This window comes from Ranitomeya imitator, chromosome 9 (assembly GCF_032444005.1).
Source record: "Ranitomeya imitator isolate aRanImi1 chromosome 9, aRanImi1.pri, whole genome shotgun sequence".
In the NCBI taxonomy this organism is placed as follows: domain Eukaryota; kingdom Metazoa; phylum Chordata; class Amphibia; order Anura; family Dendrobatidae; genus Ranitomeya; species Ranitomeya imitator.
In genome coordinates, this window is record NC_091290.1 from 3,938,249 (window position 1) to 3,960,986 (window position 22,738).

The following is a 22,738-nucleotide window of genomic DNA, read 5'->3' on the forward strand; positions in this document are numbered from 1 at the left end:
TCCACCTAGTGCTTTGATCCTGGCTTCCTGTCAATGTTCCAGTATTGGACTTGTTTTCCTCCTGGATCGTTCCTGTGGCCTGCTGCTCTGCATAGCTAAGTTTTCCTTTGCTATTTTGTTTGCTTTTCTTCTGTCCAGCTTATCTATTCGTTTGCTGGAAGCTCTGGGACGCAGAGGGTGTACCTCCGTGCCGTTAGTTCGGTACGGAGGGTCTTTTTGCCCCCTTTGCGTGGTTTTTAGGGTTTTGTGTTGACCGCAAAGTTACCTTTCCTATCCTCGCTCTGTTCAGAAAGTCGGGCCTCACTTTGCTAAATCTATTTCATCTCTACGTTTGTCTTTTCATCTTACTCACAGTCATTATATGTGGGGGGCTGCCTTTTCCTTTGGGGTATTTCTCTGAGGCAAGGTAGGCTTATTTTCTATCTTCAGGTTAGCTAGTTTCTCAGGCTGTGCCGAGTTGCATAGGTAGCGTAAGGCGCAATCCACGGCTGCCTCTAGTGTTGTTTGGAGAGGATTAGGGATTGCGGTCAACAGAGTTCCCACGTCTCAGAGCTCGTTCTATGTTTTTGGATTATTGTCAGATCACTGTATGTGCTCTGACCTCTATGTTCACTGTGGTACTGAGTTGCCTAATCATAACAGGTATCCCACTTGTAACACTGGGGCCAGTACGGAGCCTTGTGGTACCCACTTGTAACACTGGGGCCAGGACGGAGCCTTTTGGTACCGACTTGTAACACTGGGACCAGGACGGAGCCTTGTGGTCCCCACTTGTAACACTGGGGCCAGGACAGAGCCTTGTGGTACCCACTTGTAACACTGGGGCCAGGACGGAGCCTTTTGGTACCCACTTGTAACACTGGGACCAGGACGGAGCCTTGTGGTCCCCACTTGTAACACTGGGGCCAGGACAGAGCCTTGTGGTATCCCACTTGTAACACTGGGACCAGGATGGAGCCTTGTGCACCCTGTTATTATCTGGTGGCCTAGGAGCAGCATGAGACGTACTCTGGAGAAGGTGGTACCTGTACTGACCGCAAACCCTGAACTTAGCAGCGCAACTAGAAGTAGCCGTGGCGGGTACCTAACACTCCCTAGACCCCTCGACACAGCCTAAGAACTAACTTCCCCAAAAGACAGAAACAGGAAACCTATCTTGCCTCAGAGAAAATCCCCAAAGGATAGACAGCCCCCCACAAATATTGACTGTGAGAGGAGAGGGAAATAACATACGCAGACATGAAATCAGGATTTAGCATAGGAGGCCATACTAGCTAAAAAGAAAGAATAGGACAGAGTACTATGCGGTCAGTATTAAAACACTAGAAAATATCCACCACAGAAAATACAAATCACCACATCTGACTAAAGACATGGAGGGTATATCTGCATCTCCAGAGACGCAGCTAGGCTGCAAAAAATCCTTTACTGACAAAGCTGGACTAGACCAAACATGAAAATGCACAGAACTATAAGGTCCACAGCAGGTGGACAGCAAAAACAAAGCCAGAACTTATCTTTGTAGAAAAGAACAGCAGAACAGAAGAGACCAGGAATGGATGTGAATCCTCCAAAAACAATGGACAACTGGCACGGACTAAAGGATAAAGCAGGACTAAATAGCCCAGCCCAAATTGCAAAAAATAGAAACACCTGATAAATTCTGCGATCCAACTACCGCAGCACTACCACTCATAACCACCGGAGGGAGCCCAAGAGCAGAATTCACAACAGTACCCCACTTGTAACACTGGGGCCAGGACAGAGCCGTGTGGTCCCCACTTGTAACACTGGGGCCAGGACAGAGCCTTGTGGTCCCCACTTGTAACACTGGGGCCAGGACAGAGCCTTGTGGTCCCCACTTGTAACACTGGGCCCAGGACAGAGCCTTGTGGTCCCCACTTGTAACACTGGGGCCAGGACAGAGCCTTGTGGTACCTACTTGTAACACTGGGGCCAGGACAGAGCCTTGTTGTCCCCACTTGTAACACTTGGGCCAGGATGGAGCCTTGTGGTACCCACTTGTAACACTGGGGCCAGGACAGAGCCTTGTTCTACCCCACTTGTAACACTGGGGCCAGGACGGAGCCTTGTTCTACCCCACTTGTAACACTTGGGCCAGGACATAGCCTTGTGGTCCCCACTTGTAACACTGGGGCCAGGACAGAGCCTTGTGGTACCCACTTGTAACACTGGGGCCAGGACAGAGCCTTGTTCTACCCCACTTGTAACACTGGGGCCAGGACGGAGCCTTGTGGTCCCCACTTGTAACACTGGGGCCAGGACAGAGCCTTGTGGTTCCTACTTGTATCACTGGGACCAGGACAGAGCCTTGTGGTCCCCACTTGTAATACCGGGGCCAGGACAGAGCCTTGTGGTCCCCACTTGTAATACCGGGGCCAGGACAGAGCCTTGTGGTACCCACTTGTAACACTGGGGCCAGGACAGAGCCTTGTTCTACCCCACTTGTAACACTGGGGCCAGGACGGAGCCTTGTGGTCCCCACTTGTAACACTGGGGCCAGGACAGAGCCTTGTGGTTCCTACTTGTATCACTGGGACCAGGACAGAGCCTTGTGGTACCTACTTGTAACACTGAGGCCAGGACAGAGCCTTGTGGTACCCCCACTTGTAACACTGGAGCCAGGACAGAGCCTTTTGGTCTCCAGTTGTAACACTGGGGCCAGGACAGAGCCTTTTGGTCTCCAGTTGTAACACTGGGGCCAGGACAGAGCCTTGTGGCCCCCACTTGTAACACTGGGACAAGGACGGAGCCTTGTGGTCCCCACTTGTAACACTGGGGCCAGGACGGAGCGTTGTGGTATCCCACTTGTAACACTGGGGCCAGGACAGAGCCTTGTGGTCCCCACTTGTAACACTGGGGCCAGGACAGAGCCTTGTGGTACCTACTTGTAACACTGGGTCCAGGACAGAGCCTTGTGGTCCCCACTTGTAACACTGGGGCCAGGACGGAGCCTTGTGGTACCCCACTTGTAATACTGGGGCCAGGACAGAGCCTTGTGGTCCCCACTTGTAACACTGGGGCCAGGACAGAGCCTTGTGGTACCTACTTGTAACACTGGGGCCAGGACAGAGCCTTGTTCTACCCCACTTGTAACACTGGGGCCAGGACAGAGCCTTGTTCTACCCCACTTGTAACACTGGGGCCAGGACGGAGCCTTGTTCTACCCCACTTGTAACACTGGGGCCAGGACGGAGCCTTGTTCTACCCCACTTGTAACACTGGGGCCAGGACAGAGCCTTGTTCTACCCCACTTGTAACACTGGGGCCAGGACGGAGCCTTGTGGTCCCCACTTGTAACACTGGGGCCAGGACGGAGCATTGTGGTATCCCACTTGTAACACTGGGGCCAGGACAGAGCCTTGTTCTACCCCACTTGTAACACTGGGGCCAGGACGGAGCCTTGTGGTCCCCACTTGTAACACTGGGGCCAGGACGGAGCATTGTGGTATCCCACTTGTAACACTGGGGCCAGGACAGAGCCTTGTTCTACCCCACTTGTAACACTGGGGCCAGGACGGAGCCTTGTGGTCCCCACTTGTAACACTGGGGCCAGGACGGAGCATTGTGGTATCCCACTTGTAACACTGGGGCCAGGACAGAGCCTTGTGGTTCCTACTTGTATCACTGGGACCAGGACAGAGCCTTGTGGTACCTACTTGTAACACTGGGGCCAGGACAGAGCCTTGTGGTACCCCACTTGTAACACTGGGGCCAGGACAGAGCCTTGTGGTCCCCCACTTGTAACACTGGAGCCAGGACAGAGCCTTGTTGTCTCCACTTGTAACACTGGGGCCAGGACAGAGCCTTGTGGTCCCCACTTGTAACACTGGGGCCAGGACAGAGCCTTGTGGTACCCCCACTTGTAACACTGGAGCCAGGACAGAGCCTTTTGGTCTCCAGTTGTAACACTGGAGCCAGGACAGAGCCTTGTGGCCCCCACTTGTAACACTGGGGCCAGGACAGAGCCTTGTGGCCCCCACTTGTAACACTGGAGCCAGGACAGAGCCTTGTGGCCCCCACTTGTAACACTGGGGCCAGGAAAGAGCCTTGTTGTCCCCCACTTGTAATACTGGGGCCAGGACAGAGCCTTGTGGTCCCCACTTGTAACACTGGGGCCAGGACAGAGCCTTGTGGCCCCCACTTGTAACACTGGGGCCAGGACAGAGCCTTGTGGTCCCCACTTGTAACACTGGGGCCAGGACAGAGCCTTGTGGCCCCCACTTGTAACACTGGGGCCAGGACAGAGCCTTGTGGTCCCCACTTGTAACACTGGGGCCAGGACAGAGCCTTGTTGTCCCCACTTGTAACACTGGGGCCAGGACAGAGCCTTGTGGCCCCCACTTGTAACACTGGGGCCAGGACAGAGCCTTGTTGTCCCCACTTGTAACACTGGGGCCAGGACAGAGCCTTGTGGCCCCCACTTGTAACACTGGGGCCAGGACAGAGCCTTGTGGTCACCACTTGTAACACTGGGGCCAGGACAGAGCCTTGTGGCCCCCACTTGTAACACTGGGGCCAGGACAGAGCCTTGTGGTCCCCACTTGTAACACAGGAGCCAGGACAGAGCCTTGTGGTACCCCACTTGTAACACTGGAGCCAGGACAGAGCCTTGTGGCCCCCACTTGTAACACTGGGGCCAGGACAGAGCCTTGTTGTCCCCCACTTGTAACACTGGGGCCAGGACAGAGCCTTGTGGTCCCCACTTGTAACACTGGGGCCAGGACAGAGCCGTGTGGTCCCCACTTGTAACACTGGGACCAGGACAGAGCCGTGTGGTCCCCACTTGTAACACTGGGGCCAGGACAGAGCCTTGTGGTCCCCACTTGTAACACTGGGGCCAGGACAGAGCCTTGTGGTCCCCCACTTGTAACACTGGGGCCAGGACAGAGCCTTGTGGTCCCCACTTGTAACACTGGGCCCAGGACAGAGCCTTGTGGTACCCCCACTTGTAACACTGGAGCCAGGACAGAGCCTTTTGGTCTCCAGTTGTAACACTGGGGCCAGGACAGAGCCTTGTGGCCCCCACTTGTAACACTGGGGCCAGGACAGAGCCGTGTGGTCCCCACTTGTAACACTGGGGCCAGGACAGAGCCTTGTGGTCCCCACTTGTAACACTGGGGCCAGGACAGAGCCTTGTGGTCCCCACTTGTAACACTGGGGCCAGGACAGAGCCTTGTGGTCCCCACTTGTAACACTGGGGCCAGGACAGAGCCTTGTGGCCCCCACTTGTAACACTGGGGCCAGGACAGAGCCTTGTGGTCACCACTTGTAACACTGGGGCCAGGACAGAGCCTTGTGGCCCCCACTTGTAACACTGGGGCCAGGACAGAGCCTTGTGGTCCCCACTTGTAACACAGGAGCCAGGACAGAGCCTTGTGGTACCCCACTTGTAACACTGGAGCCAGGACAGAGCCTTGTGGCCCCCACTTGTAACACTGGGGCCAGGACAGAGCCTTGTTGTCCCCCACTTGTAACACTGGGGCCAGGACAGAGCCTTGTGGTCCCCACTTGTAACACTGGGGCCAGGACAGAGCCGTGTGGTCCCCACTTGTAACACTGGGACCAGGACAGAGCCGTGTGGTCCCCACTTGTAACACTGGGGCCAGGACAGAGCCTTGTGGTCCCCACTTGTAACACTGGGGCCAGGACAGAGCCTTGTGGTCCCCCACTTGTAACACTGGGGCCAGGACAGAGCCTTGTGGTCCCCACTTGTAACACTGGGCCCAGGACAGAGCCTTGTGGTACCCCCACTTGTAACACTGGAGCCAGGACAGAGCCTTTTGGTCTCCAGTTGTAACACTGGGGCCAGGACAGAGCCTTGTGGCCCCCACTTGTAACACTGGGGCCAGGACAGAGCCGTGTGGTCCCCACTTGTAACACTGGGGCCAGGACAGAGCCTTGTGGTCCCCACTTGTAACACTGGGGCCAGGACAGAGCCTTGTGGTCCCCACTTGTAACACAGGAGCCAGGACAGAGCCTTGTGGTCCCCACTTGTAACACTGGGGCCAGGACAGAGCCTTGTGGTCCCCACTTGTAACACTGGGGCCAGGACAGAGCCTTGTGGTCCCCACTTGTAACACTGGGGCCAGGACAGAGCCGTGTGGTCCCCACTTGTAACACTGGGGCCAGGACAGAGCCTTGTGGTCCCCACTTGTAACACTGGGGCCAGGACAGAGCCTTGTGGTACCCCACTTGTAACACTGGGGCCAGGACAGAGCCTTGTGGTCCCCACTTGTAACACTGGGGCCAGGACAGAGCCTTGTTGTCTCCACTTGTAACACTGGGGCCAGGACAGAGCCTTGTGGTCCCCACTTGTAACACTGGGGCCAGGACAGAGCCTTGTGGTACCCCCACTTGTAACACTGGAGCCAGGACAGAGCCTTTTGGTCTCCAGTTGTAACACTGGAGCCAGGACAGAGCCTTGTGGCCCCCACTTGTAACACTGGGGCCAGGACAGAGCCTTGTGGCCCCCACTTGTAACACTGGAGCCAGGACAGAGCCTTGTGGCCCCCACTTGTAACACTGGGGCCAGGAAAGAGCCTTGTTGTCCCCCACTTGTAATACTGGGGCCAGGACAGAGCCTTGTGGTCCCCACTTGTAACACTGGGGCCAGGACAGAGCCTTGTGGCCCCCACTTGTAACACTGGGGCCAGGACAGAGCCTTGTGGTCCCCACTTGTAACACTGGGGCCAGGACAGAGCCTTGTGGCCCCCACTTGTAACACTGGGGCCAGGACAGAGCCTTGTGGTCCCCACTTGTAACACTGGGGCCAGGACAGAGCCTTGTTGTCCCCACTTGTAACACTGGGGCCAGGACAGAGCCTTGTGGCCCCCACTTGTAACACTGGGGCCAGGACAGAGCCTTGTGGTCCCCACTTGTAACACAGGAGCCAGGACAGAGCCTTGTGGTCCCCACTTGTAACACTGGGCCCAGGACAGAGCCTTGTGGTACCCCCACTTGTAACACTGGAGCCAGGACAGAGCCTTTTGGTCTCCAGTTGTAACACTGGGGCCAGGACAGAGCCTTGTGGCCCCCACTTGTAACACTGGGGCCAGGACAGAGCCTTTTGGTCTCCACTTGTAACACTGGGGCCAGGACAGAGCCTTGTGGCCCCCACTTGTAACACTGGGGCCAGGACAGAGCCGTGTGGTCCCCACTTGTAACACAGGAGCCAGGACAGAGCCTTGTGGTCCCCACTTGTAACACTGGGGCCAGGACAGAGCCTTGTGGTCCCCACTTGTAACACAGGAGCCAGGACAGAGCCTTGTGGTCCCCACTTGTAACACTGGGGCCAGGACAGAGCCTTGTGGTCCCCACTTGTAACACTGGGGCCAGGACAGAGCCTTGTGGTCCCCACTTGTAACACTGGGGCCAGGACAGAGCCGTGTGGTCCCCACTTGTAACACTGGGGCCAGGACAGAGCCTTGTGGTCCCCACTTGTAACACTGGGGCCAGGACAGAGCCGTGTGGTCCCCACTTGTAACACTGGGGCCAGGACAGAGCCGTGTGGTCCCTACTTATATTATAATGATGACGGATGATGACGATTATGAGTGCTGATGAGTGATGACGATCATGAGTGGTGATGATGAGTGATAAGTGATGTTGATTGGTGACGATGATGAGTGATGATGAGTGATGATGATGAGTGATGTTGATTTGTGACGATAATGACTGATGATGAGTGATGACGATCATGAGTGGTGATGATGATAAGTGATGTTGATTGATGAGTGATGATGATGCGTTCAGAAATGTCTCTTGGCTCAGCACCTGTCAATCTTCCCTCCATATTATTGATTTCTCCCCACCCCCATTCTCCCATCGCGGGTGTATGATACTGTTAGATATTGTCTATAGGAGAAGAAATAACAGGAGGAGATGTGTCCGATAACAGCGGCCACAGGAAATGAATCCTGAGACTCCGCGAGTGACTCGGACGCTTGGAGAAATATTACTGTGCTCGGGGGAGGGGAGCGGCAATCGCTTCATTTTGATGAGCATATGAGAAATCAATATCCATGATAAATTGCAGTTACCATGGACACGGGCGTCCCCAACAATTAATCAGCTTTATTATACCGGAATGTGGAATTACTGACTGCGATGAAAAACAACGCACATTTCATGTGTCAGCACCAAGAAATTCTCACTATTTGCAAGATCTCTGCTTGCTTTCAGTGAATGGGATCTTTCATGTTCAAAAGCAGAGGCCAGTGGTCTAATCTGAAGCTCATGGGCCCCAATTACTGCAGGTCTTTAATATTAATGGTCCAAAGGGATGTTTGGGCCCCTCAGGCTCCAGGGCCCGGGTGTGATCACCACCCCTGCACCTATTGTAGTTACACCCCTGGCAGAGGCCAGAACTTCTCACAGATGAGGATTTGCTACAGTTGTATTTAGTCTGCAGATTTATCAGCCTGGTAATATATTAGCTGCACAAATCTCTGATAGTTTGTTACAATGTATCAGGGCAGGGAGATGATTGAGTCTGTATTTTGGGTACATTGCATCTGTGTGTGCCTGACCTCTGGCATGCGGTCATTTAATGCTCATGTCATCCTCGTCTTGACCAGCGGGGGGCGTATGTCTCTTGCACACTGCACTGTGCTGTGGATGGCTGTGACCTCTCAGCTGCTGTGGAAGAGATAAGACCTGGAGGAATTGCACTTGTATCTCCGCAGATGGAGCAGCCTGGATTGCATACAGGATCCTGAAGACCTTTTTTAATATACAGATGAAATGAAGTTATTCTCCTCTCCCCCATTACAAATTCAGATTACTAGTAAAATTCTCAAACTTTCCACTGTTTGCAATAAACCAAACAGGTCACTAATAATCTTGTGCTGTCAAGAAAGTGGTCAAAAAATTGAAGACATGACTGCAAAGTCAAGGGGGACACAAAAAGTAGCAACAGCAGTGACTGTTCCTAGGTACATTTAATGGCAGTGTTCACATAAGAGCACCAGCTGCACTTCCTAACTACAGTGAAGCATGGTGGGGGCTCGGTGATGTCTACAGTGAAGCATGGCGGGGGCTCGGTGATGTCTACAGTCATGCATGGCGGGGGCTCGGTGATGTCTACAGTCATGCATGGCGGGGGCTCGGTGATGTCTACAGTCATGCATGGCGGGGGCTCGGTGATGTCTACAGTGAAGCACGGCGGGGGCTCGGTGATGTCTACAGTGAAGCATGGTGGGGGCTCGGTGATGTCTACAGTGAAGCACGGCGGGGGCTCGGTGATGTCTACAGTGAAGCACGGCGGGGGCTCGGTGATGTCTACAGTGAAGCACGGCGGGGGCTCGGTGATGTCTACAGTGAAGCACGGCGGGGGCTCGGTGATGTCTACAGTGAAGCATGGCTGGGGCTCGGTGATGTCTACAGTGAAGCATGGCGGGGGCTCGGTGATGTCTACAGTCATGCATGGTGGGGGCTCGGTAATGTCTACAGTGAAGCATGTCGGGGGCTCGGTGATGTCTACAGTGAAACACGGCAGGAGCTCAGTGATGTCTACAGTGAAGCATGGCGGGGGCTCGGTGATGTCTACAGTGAAACACGGCAGGAGCTCAGTGATGTCTACAGTGAAGCACAGCGGGGGCTCGGTGACGTCTACGGTGAACCACAGCGGGGGGCTCGGTGATTTCTACGGTGAAGCATGGCGGGGGCTCGGTGATGTCTACAGTGAAGCACGGCGGGGGCTCGGTGATGTCTACAGTGAAGCACGGTGGGGGCTCGGTGATGTCTACAGTGAAGCATGGCGGGGGCTCGGTGATGTCTACAGTGAAGCATGGCGGGGGCTCGGTGATGTCTACAGTGAAGCATGTCGGGGGCTCGGTGATGTCTACAGTAAAACACGGCAGGAGCTCAGTGATGTCTACAGTGAAGCACAGCGGGGGCTCGGTGACGTCTACAGTGAAGCACAGCAGGGGCTCTGTGACGTCTACGGTGAACCACAGCGGGGGGCTTGGTGATGTCTACAGTGAAACATAGCGGGGGCTTGGTGATGTCTACAGTGAAGCATGGTGGGGGCTTGGTGATTTTGACAGTGAAGCCTGGTGGCGGCTCTGTGATGTCTACAGTGCAGCATGGCGGGGGCTCGGTGATGTCTACAGTCATGCATGGCGGGGGCTCGGTCATGTCTACAGTCATGCATGGCGGGGGCTCGGTGATGTCTACAGTCATGCATGGCGGGGGCTCGGTGATGTCTACAGTCATGCATGGCGGGGGCTCGGTGATGTCTACAGTCATGCATGGCGGGGGCTCGGTGATGTCTACAGTCATGCATGGCGGGGGCTCGGTGATGTCTACAGTGAAGCATGGCGGGGGCTCGGTGATGTCTACAGTGAAGCACGGCGGGGGCTCGGTGATGTCTACAGTGAAGCACGGCGGGGGCTCGGTGATCTCTACAGTGAAGCATGGCGGGGGCTCGGTGATGTCTACAGTGAAGCATGGCAGGAGCTCAGTGATGTCTACAGTGAAGCATGTCGGGGGCTCGGTGATGTCTACAGTGAAACACGGCAGGAGCTCAGTGATGTCTACAGTGAAGCATGGCGGGGGCTCGGTGATGTCTACAGTGAAACACGGCAGGAGCTCAGTGATGTCTACAGTGAAGCACAGCGGGGGCTCGGTGACGTCTACAGTGAAGCACAGCAGGGGCTCTGTGACGTCTACGGTGAACCACAGCGGGGTGCTCGGTGATTTCTACAGTGAAGCATGGCGGGGGCTCGGTGATGTCTACAGTGAAGCACGGCGGGGGCTCGGTGATGTCTACAGTGAAGCACGGCGGGGGCTCGGTGATGTCTACAGTGAAGCATGGCGGGGGCTCGGTGATGTCTACAGTCATGCATGGCGGGGGCTCGGTGATGTCTACAGTCATGCATGGCGGGGGCTCGGTGATGTCTACAGTCATGCATGGCGGGGGCTCGGTGATGTCTACAGTGAAGCACGGCGGGGGCTCGGTGATGTCTACAGTGAAGCATGGTGGGGGCTCGGTGATGTCTACAGTGAAGCACGGCGGGGGCTCGGTGATGTCTACAGTGAAGCACGGCGGGGGCTCGGTGATGTCTACAGTGAAGCACGGCGGGGGCTCGGTGATGTCTACAGTGAAGCATGGCGGGGGCTCGGTGATGTCTACAGTGAAGCATGGCTGGGGCTTGGTGATGTCTACAGTGAAGCATGGCGGGGGCTCGGTGATGTCTACAGTCATGCATGGTGGGGGCTCGGTAATGTCTACAGTGAAGCATGTCGGGGGCTCGGTGATGTCTACAGTGAAACACGGCAGGAGCTCAGTGATGTCTACAGTGAAGCACGGCGGGGGCTCGGTGATGTCTACAGTGAAGCACGGCGGGGGCTCGGTGATGTCTACAGTGAAGCATGGCGGGGGCTCGGTGATGTCTACAGTGAAGCATGGCGGGGGCTCGGTGATGTCTACAGTGAAGCATGTCGGGGGCTCGGTGATGTCTACAGTAAAACACGGCAGGAGCTCAGTGATGTCTACAGTGAAGCACAGCGGGGGCTCGGTGACGTCTACAGTGAAGCACAGCAGGGGCTCTGTGACGTCTACGGTGAACCACAGCGGGGGGCTCGGTGATTTCTACAGTGAAACATAGTGGGGGCTTGGTGATGTCTACAGTGAAACATAGCGGGGGCTTGGTGATGTCTACAGTGAAGCATGGTGGGGGCTTGGTGATTTTGACAGTGAAGCCTGGTGGGGGCTCTGTGATGTCTACAGTGCAGCATGACGGGGCTCGGTGATGTCTACAGTGAAGCATGGCGGGGGCTCGGTGATGTCTACAGTGAAGCATGTCGGGGGCTCGGGGATGTCAACAGTGTATGGTAGTGGCTATCGAGTTCTGAATGATGGTACTGCGCAGGCGCATCTGCCGCCATTTTGATTAAGATAATTTTTTTTCCCCAACAAAATTATATAACAAAATCAAGTGACTACATGCATATTATCCATCATATCATGCTACAGCGCAGGTGATCAATGTTGATTTTTTTCCCAAACAATATTCTATGCAGTATGTAAAACAGGAGACGGGTCAGTGAGGGATCAGTGACCGGTCATAAGCCCAGAAGGATGAATATATAAGCAGGGCACCACATAAAGCCCTGCCCACACTCCCGGCAACTTCCCCACCCACAGCCCCGCTGTCAGGAATCCCACCGGATATGTCAGGGATCCCACCAATATGTCACGGTTTCCAGGTTATCATCCCCACCACTCCAATTTGTCATGGAGCAGGGTTGCTTGGTTGTCCCTGGTTCTTTCTGAAGGGGATTTATCTATATCCCACTTCCCAGTTCCAGTTTGGAACTTGCAGCTCTCTGGCGCCCCCCTTACCCTCAGGTTAGTCAGGGTACTGCACCTAGGGTAATTAGTCGCCAGAAAGGCTGCCTGCTATGTATTGGCTATTGGGCACACTGCAGCGAGGGCGATATAACTACTCCCACTCAGGCAGGAACAATAATTATCAATGCTGCCATCGCTACAAAGCCTCCCAACCACACAGGACAAATGCTGCTGCCACCAGCTCCGATCTTCCAAGTATTAACGGGTCCGGAGCCAACCCAAATCCGTAGCGTAATTCACTTCAGAGGACGTGAGAGTTCATTATAGAGCAGTGAGAGACAAGCGAGTAGTTTTCATAATTCTAAGTAAAGGGGAGGTTTCAGCCTCTAATTGAGGTCACCACAGAGGGAGAGCTTTGGTTTTAGGCTAGGAAATAACTGTGTGAAACAGGAGTCTTGTGTGTCTTTTGTCCGGGGTCTAGCTGCTATACAGAGGTGATGCATCTGGATATATGCTCATCTTCCTCCTCAGCACACGGCCAGCCATGATGATGCAATGACATAAAGACCTGTAAGTGTTCTATTCAATTTTAATCCTTTTTTATTTTGCAATTGTATTGTACATCTAATTTGTCTCCTTTATAATATCTTTTTATACCTCTGTAAACACTGTCTACCTTTTTTGGAGTAAAATATAAAACTCAAAAAAGCAGAAAAAAAGATGAAGCGCACTCACCGGTGATGATTCGTCAGATTTATTCAGACATAAATAACGTGCTGCAGGGAGGGTTGTGAACACACACGGACGACGGCCGTTTCGTGCTTAATACACTTCAACAGGTCCTGCTACGTCACAAAAAGCGTGACGTTGCAACGATATTGTTGCCAGTTTCTTACTCCACACTGATGAGGGGCAAAACCCCCGAAACAGCTGTCTGTGGATGGATACCATGCTTGGCATAGGTGGTTTTCCTTTATTGGATGTTTTCCTTTATTGGATGCTGCCCTTCCCTTGGTTGTTCCATCCCGGGGAAAGGCCTGGCTATTCACTGCCTGCGTTGAGAAACACGTGATGGTGTCTCCGCAGCTCCTCTACATGCATGTGCATATTTGGGGGCAGTGTTCTGGATCACTGCGTTGAGAAACACGTGATTGTGTCTCCGCGGTGTTGGATGTTTTGGTCTCCACGAGGTCAATCATCCGTGCCTTTATCTACTTAATCTCCATCCACACAATGGGCCTAGTGGCCGGGAGCACAATGGCTGGAGGCTCCTGAGGTACAGATGAGATTGATAGGATGAGTGCTTTACATGTACCCTTAAGGTACCGTTACACTAAACGACTTACCAACGATCACGACCAGCGATACGACCTGGCCGTGATCGTTGGTAAGTCGTGGTGTGGTCGCTGGGGAGCTGTCATACAGACCGCTCTCTCCAGCGACCAACGATCCGGGGAAAGACTTTGGCATCGTTGAAACTGTCTTCAACGTTGCCGAAGTCCTCGGGTAACCAGGGTAAATATCGGGTTACTAAGTGCAGGGCCGCAAGTAAAAAACAAAACAAAACACTACATACTCACATTCCGATGTCTGTCACGTCCCCCACCGTCAGCTTCCCGCACTGACTGTGTCAGCGCCGGCCGTAAAGCACAGCGGTGACGTCACCGCTCTGCTTTATGGCCGGCGCTGACAGTGCAGGGAAGCTGACGGCGAGGGACGTGACAGACATCGGAATGTGAGTATGTAGTGTTTTTTTTGTTGTTGTTGTTTTTTTTAAACTTTTACAATGGTAACCAGGGTAAATATCGGGTTACTAAGCGCGGCCCTGCGCTTAGTAACCCGATGTTTACCCTGGTTACAAGTGAACACATCGCTGGATCGGCGTCACACACGCCGATCCAGCGATGACAGCGGGTGATCAGCGACCAAAAAAAATGTCCTGATCATTCCCCAGCGACCAGCGATCTCCCAGCAGGGGCCTGATCGTTGGTCGCTGTCACACATAACAAGATCGTTAGCGGGATCGTTGCTACGTCACAAAAAGCAACGATATCGTTATGTGTGAAGGTACCCTTAGCCATCTCCTGTCTGGCCTTAGCTACACATCCAGCCTGCTCGTCTTCCTCTGCTTACTGTCACTGAATGGAAACACTGATCCCTGAGAATGAACTGATGAGCGAGCAAATCACTAATAATACACAGCAATAATATATAGAGGTAACCGCTGCCCCGTGCTGGAACAGTCTGCGTCCCTCCATGTGCATTGCTCCAATAGTTTGGTAGAGGCCGGCTCGATGTCTTCTACGTAGGTGGCTCGATGGGTCGCTCGATGTCTTCTACGTAGGTGGCTCGATGGGTCGCTCGATGGGTCGCTCGATGTCTTCTACGTAGGTGGCTCGATGGGTCGCTCGATGTCTTCTACGTAGGTCGCTCGATGGGTCGCTCGATGTCTTCTACGTAGGTCGCTCGATGGGTCGCTCGATGGGTCGCTCGATGTCTTCTACGTAGGTGGCTCGATGGGTCGCTCGATGTCTTCTACGTAGGTCGCTCGATGGGTCGCTCGATGGGTCGCTCGATGTCTTCTACGTAGGTCGCTCGATGGGTCGCTCGATGTCTTCTACGTAGGTGGCTCGATGGGTCTCTCGATGGGTCGCTCGATGGGTCGCTCGATGTCTTCTACGTAGGTCGCTCGATGGGTCGCTCGATGGGTCGCTCGATGTCTTCTACGTAGGTCGCTCGATGGGTCGCTCGATGTCTTCTACGTAGGTGGCTCGATGGGTCGCTCGATGGGTCGCTCGATGTCTTCTACGTAGGTCGCTCGATGGGTCGCTCGATGGGTCGCTCGATGTCTTCTACGTAGGTGGCTCGATGGGTCGCTCGATGTCTTCTACGTAGGTCGCTCGATGGGTCGCTCGATGGGTCGCTCGATGTCTTCTACGTAGGTGGCTCGATGGGTCGCTCGATGGGTCGCATGGTTGTCTTGCAGGGTCCAGTGGTGACATCTGTCCCCGGGTCTTTGCTGCTCTGTCATGGCGGCTCTCAGTGGTTGTCACCCACCGGGCGTCTCTGGGACAGATATTTCTGGGGAATGCACTGGATGACATCGCCGCCCTGGTGGAGACACCTGTAGTGTGTGGACATGTGAGGAGCAGCCTCCATTCAGGTGTTACTATGGGGTGGGTTATTATTAGCGATCATCTGGTGACTGGTGATGATGGGGATTTGTTCTATGAGTTTCCATGACAACGCGGAACCCAAGAGGTGGCTTCATTCAGGAGAGGAAGGATTGTTACCTGCACAATTCCGCAACATCCCACCGCTGCCACCGGTCACCTGCAGTCACCCCACCCCAGATAGCGACATCCAACTGTTCCAGAAGAGGGGTCTCCACTTATATTAGACGGCATGCAATGACCCTGCAAAATAAGTGCCCCTTACATGGAATTGCTGAGTTCTGCTCCGGAGGTGACGTTCTGCTCATCTGTTCATACACGGAGCCTGCAGGGTTAATGGGTCTGGCTGCGATACCGACGGAAACGCGACGGGGAACATCTGGAATAGTGGGGGCCAGCGGTGAACGTACAGGGGTATACTGAGGCCTCCAGTGGTCCGCAGCCGCCTCATGCAGGGGCTCCGGGGCACAGTGCCCTCTCCTCCTCCTCTTGCTGGGGCTCCGGTGCCCTCTCCTCCTCCTCCTGTAGGGCTCCGGTGCCCTCTCCTCCTCCTGTAGGGCTCCGGTGCCCTCTCCTCCTCTTGCAGGGGCTCCAGTGCCCTCTCCTCCTCCTGCAGGGCTCCGGTGCCCTCTCCTTCTCTTGCAGGGCTCCAGTGCCCTCTCCTTCTCTTGCAGGGCTCCAGTGCCCTCTCCTCCTCCTCCCGCAGGGGCTCCGGTGCCCTCTCCTCCTCCTCTTGCAGGGCTCCGGTGCCCTCTCCTCCTCCTGCAGGGGCTCCGGTGCCCTCTCCTCCTCCTCTTGCAGGGCTCCGGTGCCCTCTCCTCCTCCTCCCGCAGGGGCTCCGGTGCCCTCTCCTCCTCCTCCCGCAGGGGCTCTGGTGCCCTCTCCTCCTCCTCTTGCAGGGCTCCGGTGCCCTCTCCTCCTCCTCCCGCAGGGGCTCCGGTGCCCTCTCCTCCTCCTCCTGCAGGGCTCCGGTGCCCTCTCCTCCTCCTCCTGCAGGGCTCCGGTGCCCTCTCCTCCTCCTCCTGCAGGGCTCCGGTGCCCTCTCCTCCTCCTCCTGCAGGGGCTCCGGTGCCCTCTCCTCCTCCCGCAGGGGCTCTGGTGCCCTCTCCTCCTCCTGCAGGGCTCCGGTGCCCTCTCCTCCTCCCGCAGGGGCTCCAGTGCCCTCTCCTCCTCCTCTTGCAGGGCTCCGGTGCCCTCTCCTCCTCCTCCTGCAGGGCTCCGGTGCCCTCTCCTCCTCTTGCAGGGCTCCGGTGCCCTCTCCTCCTCCTCCCGCAGGGGCTCCGGTGCCCTCTCCTGCTCCTCCTCTTGCAGGGCTCCGGTGCCCTCTCCTCCTCTTGCAGGGCTCCGGTGCCCTCTCCTCCTCCTCTTGCAGGGCTCCGGTGCCCTCTCCTCCTCCTCCTCTTGCAGGGCTCCGGTGCCCTCTCCTCCTCTTGCAGGGCTCCGGTGCCCTCAACTCCTCCTCCTCTTGCAGGGCTCCGGTGCCCTCTCCTCCTCCTCCTCTTGCAGGGCTCCGGTGCCCTCTCCTCCTCCTCCCGCAGGGGCTCCGGTGCCCTCTCCTCCTCCTCCTCTTGCAGGGCTCCGGTGCCCTCTCCTCCTCCTCCTGCAGGGCTCCGGTGCCCTCTCCTCCTCCTCCTCTTGCAGGGCTCCGGTGCCCTCTCCTCCTCCTGCAGGGCTCCGGTGCCCTCTCCTCCTCCTCCTCCTGCAGGGCTCCGGTGCCCTCTCCTCCTCCTCCTCTTGCAGGGCTCCGGTGCCCTCTCCTCCTCCTCCTGCAGGGCTCCGGTGCCCTCTCCTCCTCCTCCTCTTGCAGGGCTCCGGTGCCCACTCCTCCTCCTCCCGCAGGGGCTCCGGTGCCCTCTCCTTCTCCTCCTCTTGCAGGGCTCCGGTGCCCTCTCCTCCTCCTCCTGCAGGGCTCCGGTGCCCTCTCCTCCTCCTCCTCCTGCAGGGCTCCGGTGCCCTCTCCTCCTCCTCCTCCTGCAGGGCTCCGGTGCCCTCTCCTCCTCCTCCTGCAGGGCTCCGGTGCCCTCTCCTCCTCCTCCTCCTGCAGGGCTCCGGTGCCCTCTCCTCCTCCTCTTGCAGGGCTCTGGTGCCCTCTCCTCCTCCTGCAGGGCTCCGGTGCCCTCTCCTCCTCCTCTTGCAGGGCTCCGGTGCCCTCTCCTCCTTCTCTTGCAGGGCTCCGGTGCCCTCTCCTCCTCCTCCTGCAGGGCTCCGGTGCCCTCTCCTCCTCCTTCTCTTGCAGGGGCTCCGGTGCCCACTCCTCCTCCTCCTGCAGGGCTCCGGTGCCCTCTCCTCCTCCTCCTCCTGCAGGGCTCCGGTGCCCTCTCCTCCTCCTCTTGCAGGGCTCCGGTGCCCTCTCCTCCTCCTCCTCCTGCAGGGCTCCGGTGCCCTCTCCTCCTCCTCCTGCAGGGCTCCGGTGCCCTCTCCTCCTCCTGCAGGCTCCAGCTCGGGTTTTGCAGGCAGCTGGTGACTGGCCGATGACATCACCGGGGGTTGTGGCTGCTGCTGTGGATTTGCTCCTTAATGAACGCACTCGATGCTGTCGCTGCCGCAGGTGGAGCGGACTGAGCATCATGGTGCAGCAGGACCGGGCGGAGCGGCTCCATCGGGGCCTCAGGAGGCGGCTGTAGCGGCCACATCCCGCCCGGTGCCCGGCTGCCCCCGGACCTTCCCCGGCTGGGACAGACCCCGGAAGATGCTGCAGGCTACATGGCCGAGCTGTGCTGGGGGTCCCGCCGCCTTCTCGTGTCCCGGAGGGTCGGGCCCTCGGCTGTGAGGAGCGATGACTTCGAAGCACCAGTCTGACTGGATCCCCTACAGGTACCGCACCGACCTGTCCCGTCCAGGTACCGCACCGACCTGTCCCGTCCAGGTACCGCGCCGACCTGTCCCGTCCAGGTACCGCGCCGACCTGTCCCGTCCAGGTACCGCGCCGACCTGTCCTGTCCAGGTACCGCACCGACCTGTCCTGTCCAGGTACCGCACCGACCTGTCCTGTCCAGGTACCGCACCGACCTGTCCAGGTACCGCACCGACCTGTCCCGTCCAGGTACCGCGCCGACCTGTCCCGTCCAGGTACCGCGCCGACCTGTCCTGTCCAGGTACCGCACCGACCTGTCCTGTCCAGGTACCGCACCGACCTGTCCTGTCCAGGTACCGCACCGACCTGTCCAGGTACCGCACCGACCTGTCCCGTCCAGGTACCGCGCCGACCTGTCCTGTCCAGGTACCGCACCGACCTGTCCTGTCCAGGTACCGCGCTGACCTGTCCTGTCCAGGTACCGCGCCGACCTGTCCTGTCCAAGTACCGCGCCGACCTGTCCAGGTACCGCGCCGACCTGTCCTGTCCAGGTACCGCGCCGACCTGTCCCGTCCAGGTACCGCGCCGACCTGTCCTGTCCAGGTACCGCACCGACCTGTCCTGTCCAGGTACCGCACCGACCTGTCCTGTCCAGGTACCGCACCGACCTGTCCAGGTACCGCACCGACCTGTCCCGTCCAGGTACCGCGCCGACCTGTCCTGTCCAGGTACCGCACCGACCTGTCCTGTCCAGGTACCGCACCGACCTGTCCTGTCCAGGTACCGCGCTGACCTGTCCTGTCCAGGTACCGCGCCGACCTGTCCTGTCCAAGTACCGCGCCGACCTGTCCAGGTACCGCGCCGACCTGTCCTGTCCAGGTACCGCGCCGACCTGTCCAGGTACCGCGCCGACCTGTCCTGTCCAGGTACCGCGCCGACCTGTCCTGTCCAGGTACCGCGCCGACCTGTCCTGTCCAGGTACCGCGCCGACCTGTCCTGTCCAGGTACCGCGCCGACCTGTCCTGTCCAGGTACCGCGCCGACCTGTCCTGTCCAGGTACCGCGCCGACCTGTCCTGTCCAGGTACCGCGCCGACCTGTCCAGGTACCGCACCGACCTGTCCAGGTACCGCGCCGACCTGTCCCGTCCAGGTACCGCGCCGACCTGTCCAGGTACCGCGCCGACCTGTCCCGTCCAGGTACCGCGCCGACCTGTCCCGTCCAGGTACCGCGCCGACCTGTCCTGTCCGGGTACCGCGCCGACCTGTCCTGTCCAGGTACCGCACCGACCTGTCCAGGTACCGCGCCGACCTGTCCCGTCCAGGTACCGCGCCGACCTGTCCCGTCCAGGTACCGCACCGACCTGTCCCGTCCAGGTACCGCACCGACCTGTCCAGGTACCGCGCCGACCTGTCCCGTCCAGGTACCGCGCCGACCTGTCCCGTCCGGGTACCGCGCCGACCTGTCCTGTCCGGGTACCGCGCCGACCTGTCCTGTCCGGGTACCGCGCCGACCTGTCCTGTCCGGGTACCGCGCCGACCTGTCCGGGTACCACACCGACCTGTCCTGTCCGGGTACCGCACCGACCTGTCCTGTCCGGGTACCGCGCCGACCTGTCCGGGTACCGCGCCGACCTGTCCTGTCCGGGTACCGCGCCGACCTGTCCTGTCCGGGTACCGCGCCGACCTGTCCTGTCCGGGTACCGCGCCGACCTGTCCTGTCCGGGTACCGCGCCGACCTGTCCTGTCCGGGTACCACGCGGAAAGCGGCGCCGTCCGTCACCGGCAGGACCCCCGGTGTGAGCGCAGGACACATTGTATCTAGTGTTACTAATATTATTATTCCACTAGGCTGTAACCCTGGAGATGCCGGACATTACTGGGCTCCTGGATGCTATAGAGGGGGTGGTGATCGGGACCTGCCGGGTTCTGATTAGTTGTAAATCTCAGGTTGGTTTCAGTGTTAAGGTTCTGGCTATTATTAGGTGTAGAGCTAGCACTGTGGTTGGTGGCTAGCGCAGTGGTTGTGGGCTAGCGCAGTGGTTGGTGGCTAGTCCTGTGGTTGTGGGCTAGCGCAGTGGTTGGTGGCTAGTCCTGTGGTTGTGGGCTAGTGCTGTGGTTGGGGGGGCTAGCGCAGTGGTTGGTGGCTAGCGCAGTGGTTGGTGGCTAGCGCAGTGGTTGTGGGCTAGCACTGTGGTTGGTGGCTAGCGCAGTGGTTGGTGGCTAGCGCAGTGGTTGGTGGCTAGCGCAGTGGTTGTGGGCTAGTCCTGTGGTTGTGGGCTAGTGCTGTGGTTGGGGGGGGCTAGCGCAGTGGTTGGTGGCTAGCGCAGTGGTTGGTGGCTAGCGCAGTGGTTGTGGGCTAGCACTGTGGTTGGTGGCTAGCGCAGTGGTTGGTGGCTAGCGCAGTGGTTGGTGGCTAGCGCAGTGGTTGTGGGCTAGCACTGTGGTTGGTGGCTAGCGCAGTGGTTGGTGGCTAGCGCAGTGGTTGTGGGCTAGCGCAGTGGTTGGTGGCTAGCGCAGTGGTTGGTGGCTAGCGCAGTGGTTGGTGGCTAGTCCTGTGGTTGTGGGCTAGCGCAGTGGTTGGTGGCTAGTCCTGTGGTTGTGGGCTAGCGCAGTGGTTGGGGGGGCTAGCGCAGTGGTTGGGGGGCTAGCGCAGTGGTTGGGGGGCTAGCGCTGTGGTTGGGGGGGCTAGCGCTGTGGTTGGGGGGGCTAGCGCAGTGGTTGGGGGGGCTAGCGCTGTGGTTGGGGGGGCTAGTGCAGTGGTTGGGGGGCTAGCGCTGTGGTTGCCGGGGCTAGTGCAGTGGTTGGGGGGGCTAGCGCAGTGGTTGGGGGGGCTAGCGCTGTGGTTGCCGGGGCTAGCGCTGTGGTTGGGGGGGCTAGTGCAGTGGTTGGGGGGCTAGCGCTGTGGTTGGGGGGCTAGCGCTGTGGTTGGGGGGCTAGCGCAGTGGTTGGGGGGGCTAGTCCTGTGGTTGGGGGCTAGCGCAGTGGTTGGGGGGGCTAGCGCAGTGGTTGGGGGGCTAGCGCAGTGGTTGGGGGGCTAGCGCAGTGGTTGGGGGGCTAGCGCTGTGGTTGGGGGGGCTAGCGCTGTGGTTGGGGGGGCTAGCGCAGTGGTTGGGGGGGCTAGTGCAGTGGTTGGGGGGCTAGTGCAGTGGTTGGGGGGCTAGCGCAGTGGTTGGGGGGCTAGCGCTGTGGTTGGGGGGCTAGCGCTGTGGTTGGGTTTATTATAAGTTTCGGGTTCATACGATGATACATTTAGGGCTGGGTTAGTGCTACATTTAGTGTAAGGAATGCTGTTGGTGTTTAGTTTTCGTAGTGCCGCTGGTGATAGGCGGATTAGGATTGGGCTCAGTGATCTGTTTGTCTTCAGTGATTTATCGGCGGGTTTCTGTTGTGATGGAGTTTAGTATTGGACTTTGTAGTAGAATAGACTTGGACTGAGTCATATTGGGGCTTGGTGACTTGTTGGGGGCTAGTCTAGTAGTCTTATGATGGATGTGACTTGGTTGGGTTAATATTTGATTTGGGGTCAGTGATAGAGGAGATTTGGGCTGAGTGTTGCAGATGGGTTGGGGTATTCTTCTTCTTTTAGTTTATTTTGATCCGTGTGTTGCACAGTAATAATATTCTGTGGTTGCTCCTGAAGTTTAGGTTACTGACTGCCGATTATTGAGATGATGGCATCTAGTTTAGTGTCGATAGCACAAAGTGCAGCCAGGGGGTCCCGTATGGCTCACGGTACCATTATGTGAGGCCTCCAGCTCCATGTAAATTCTATTTCCTTAAATTCCATTAACTACAATTAAGAAAGATAGAGAACCACGTGAGCGGAGGGCCGCTAGCCTCTTGATAGGCAGGAGTGCGTGAGGTCAGCCATGCACCTGGGGTAGGTCGTCATTATGCCATATATGTCTTGTACGGGAATACCTCGTTATGCTATCACATGACCCTTGGGGGTTAAATATTGGAAATGAAATCTCATACCTAAAAAGACCTGTGCAACCCAACATAAAGCAAATAGAACTATTTATACTTCTGGTATTTAACATCCCACACAAACCATTTCCCCAGAATAGAGGATGTTGTCAAGAACAATTTGTCTTCCTAAGATTGCACCTCGACCAACAAGAGACTAGAATCTCCAGCTTGGACCAAAAATGTTTGAGTGTGTAGGTGCAAAAGGAAAGGGTCTCATGGGTCCAGGTGCCAGGACCTCCAAGAATTTCTGTTCAGCATCTGATTTGGGGTTGTGGATGGACCCATGGCTGTCCCCAGGTACCCAGTCACTTAGTAATGTGAGGGGTTAATAATTCTGGGCTGAGTAGCTATTGATAAGAATGTTGCCTCTCCATTACATCAGATTATTGGTCCTGGTGACATTTTGGGAGTGATTTGCAGGTGGTTTGTTCTGATGTATGCACAGATTTTGCAGGTTTGGAGAGTTGGTCTCAGTGCTGA

The 22,738-nt window shown here is 57.1% G+C and overlaps 1 protein-coding gene across 4 annotated transcripts in view; it reads left to right on the forward strand.

Moving 5' to 3' along the window:
* The window catches only part of TUB (TUB bipartite transcription factor), a 158,061-nt gene that overhangs the window by 62,126 nt on the left and 73,197 nt on the right, over nt 1-22,738 (forward strand). Inside the window, exon 1 of one of the 4 annotated variants that reach the window (XM_069738361.1) lies at nt 17,963-18,306. The exons of the other annotated variants lie outside the window; for them this stretch is intronic. Coding sequence (XP_069594462.1) covers nt 18,269-18,306 — 38 coding nt within the window. The 5' untranslated portion in view covers nt 17,963-18,268. Of the gene's footprint in view, nt 1-17,962; nt 18,307-22,738 lie in introns of those variants that run through there. 4 annotated transcript variants of the gene reach the window in all.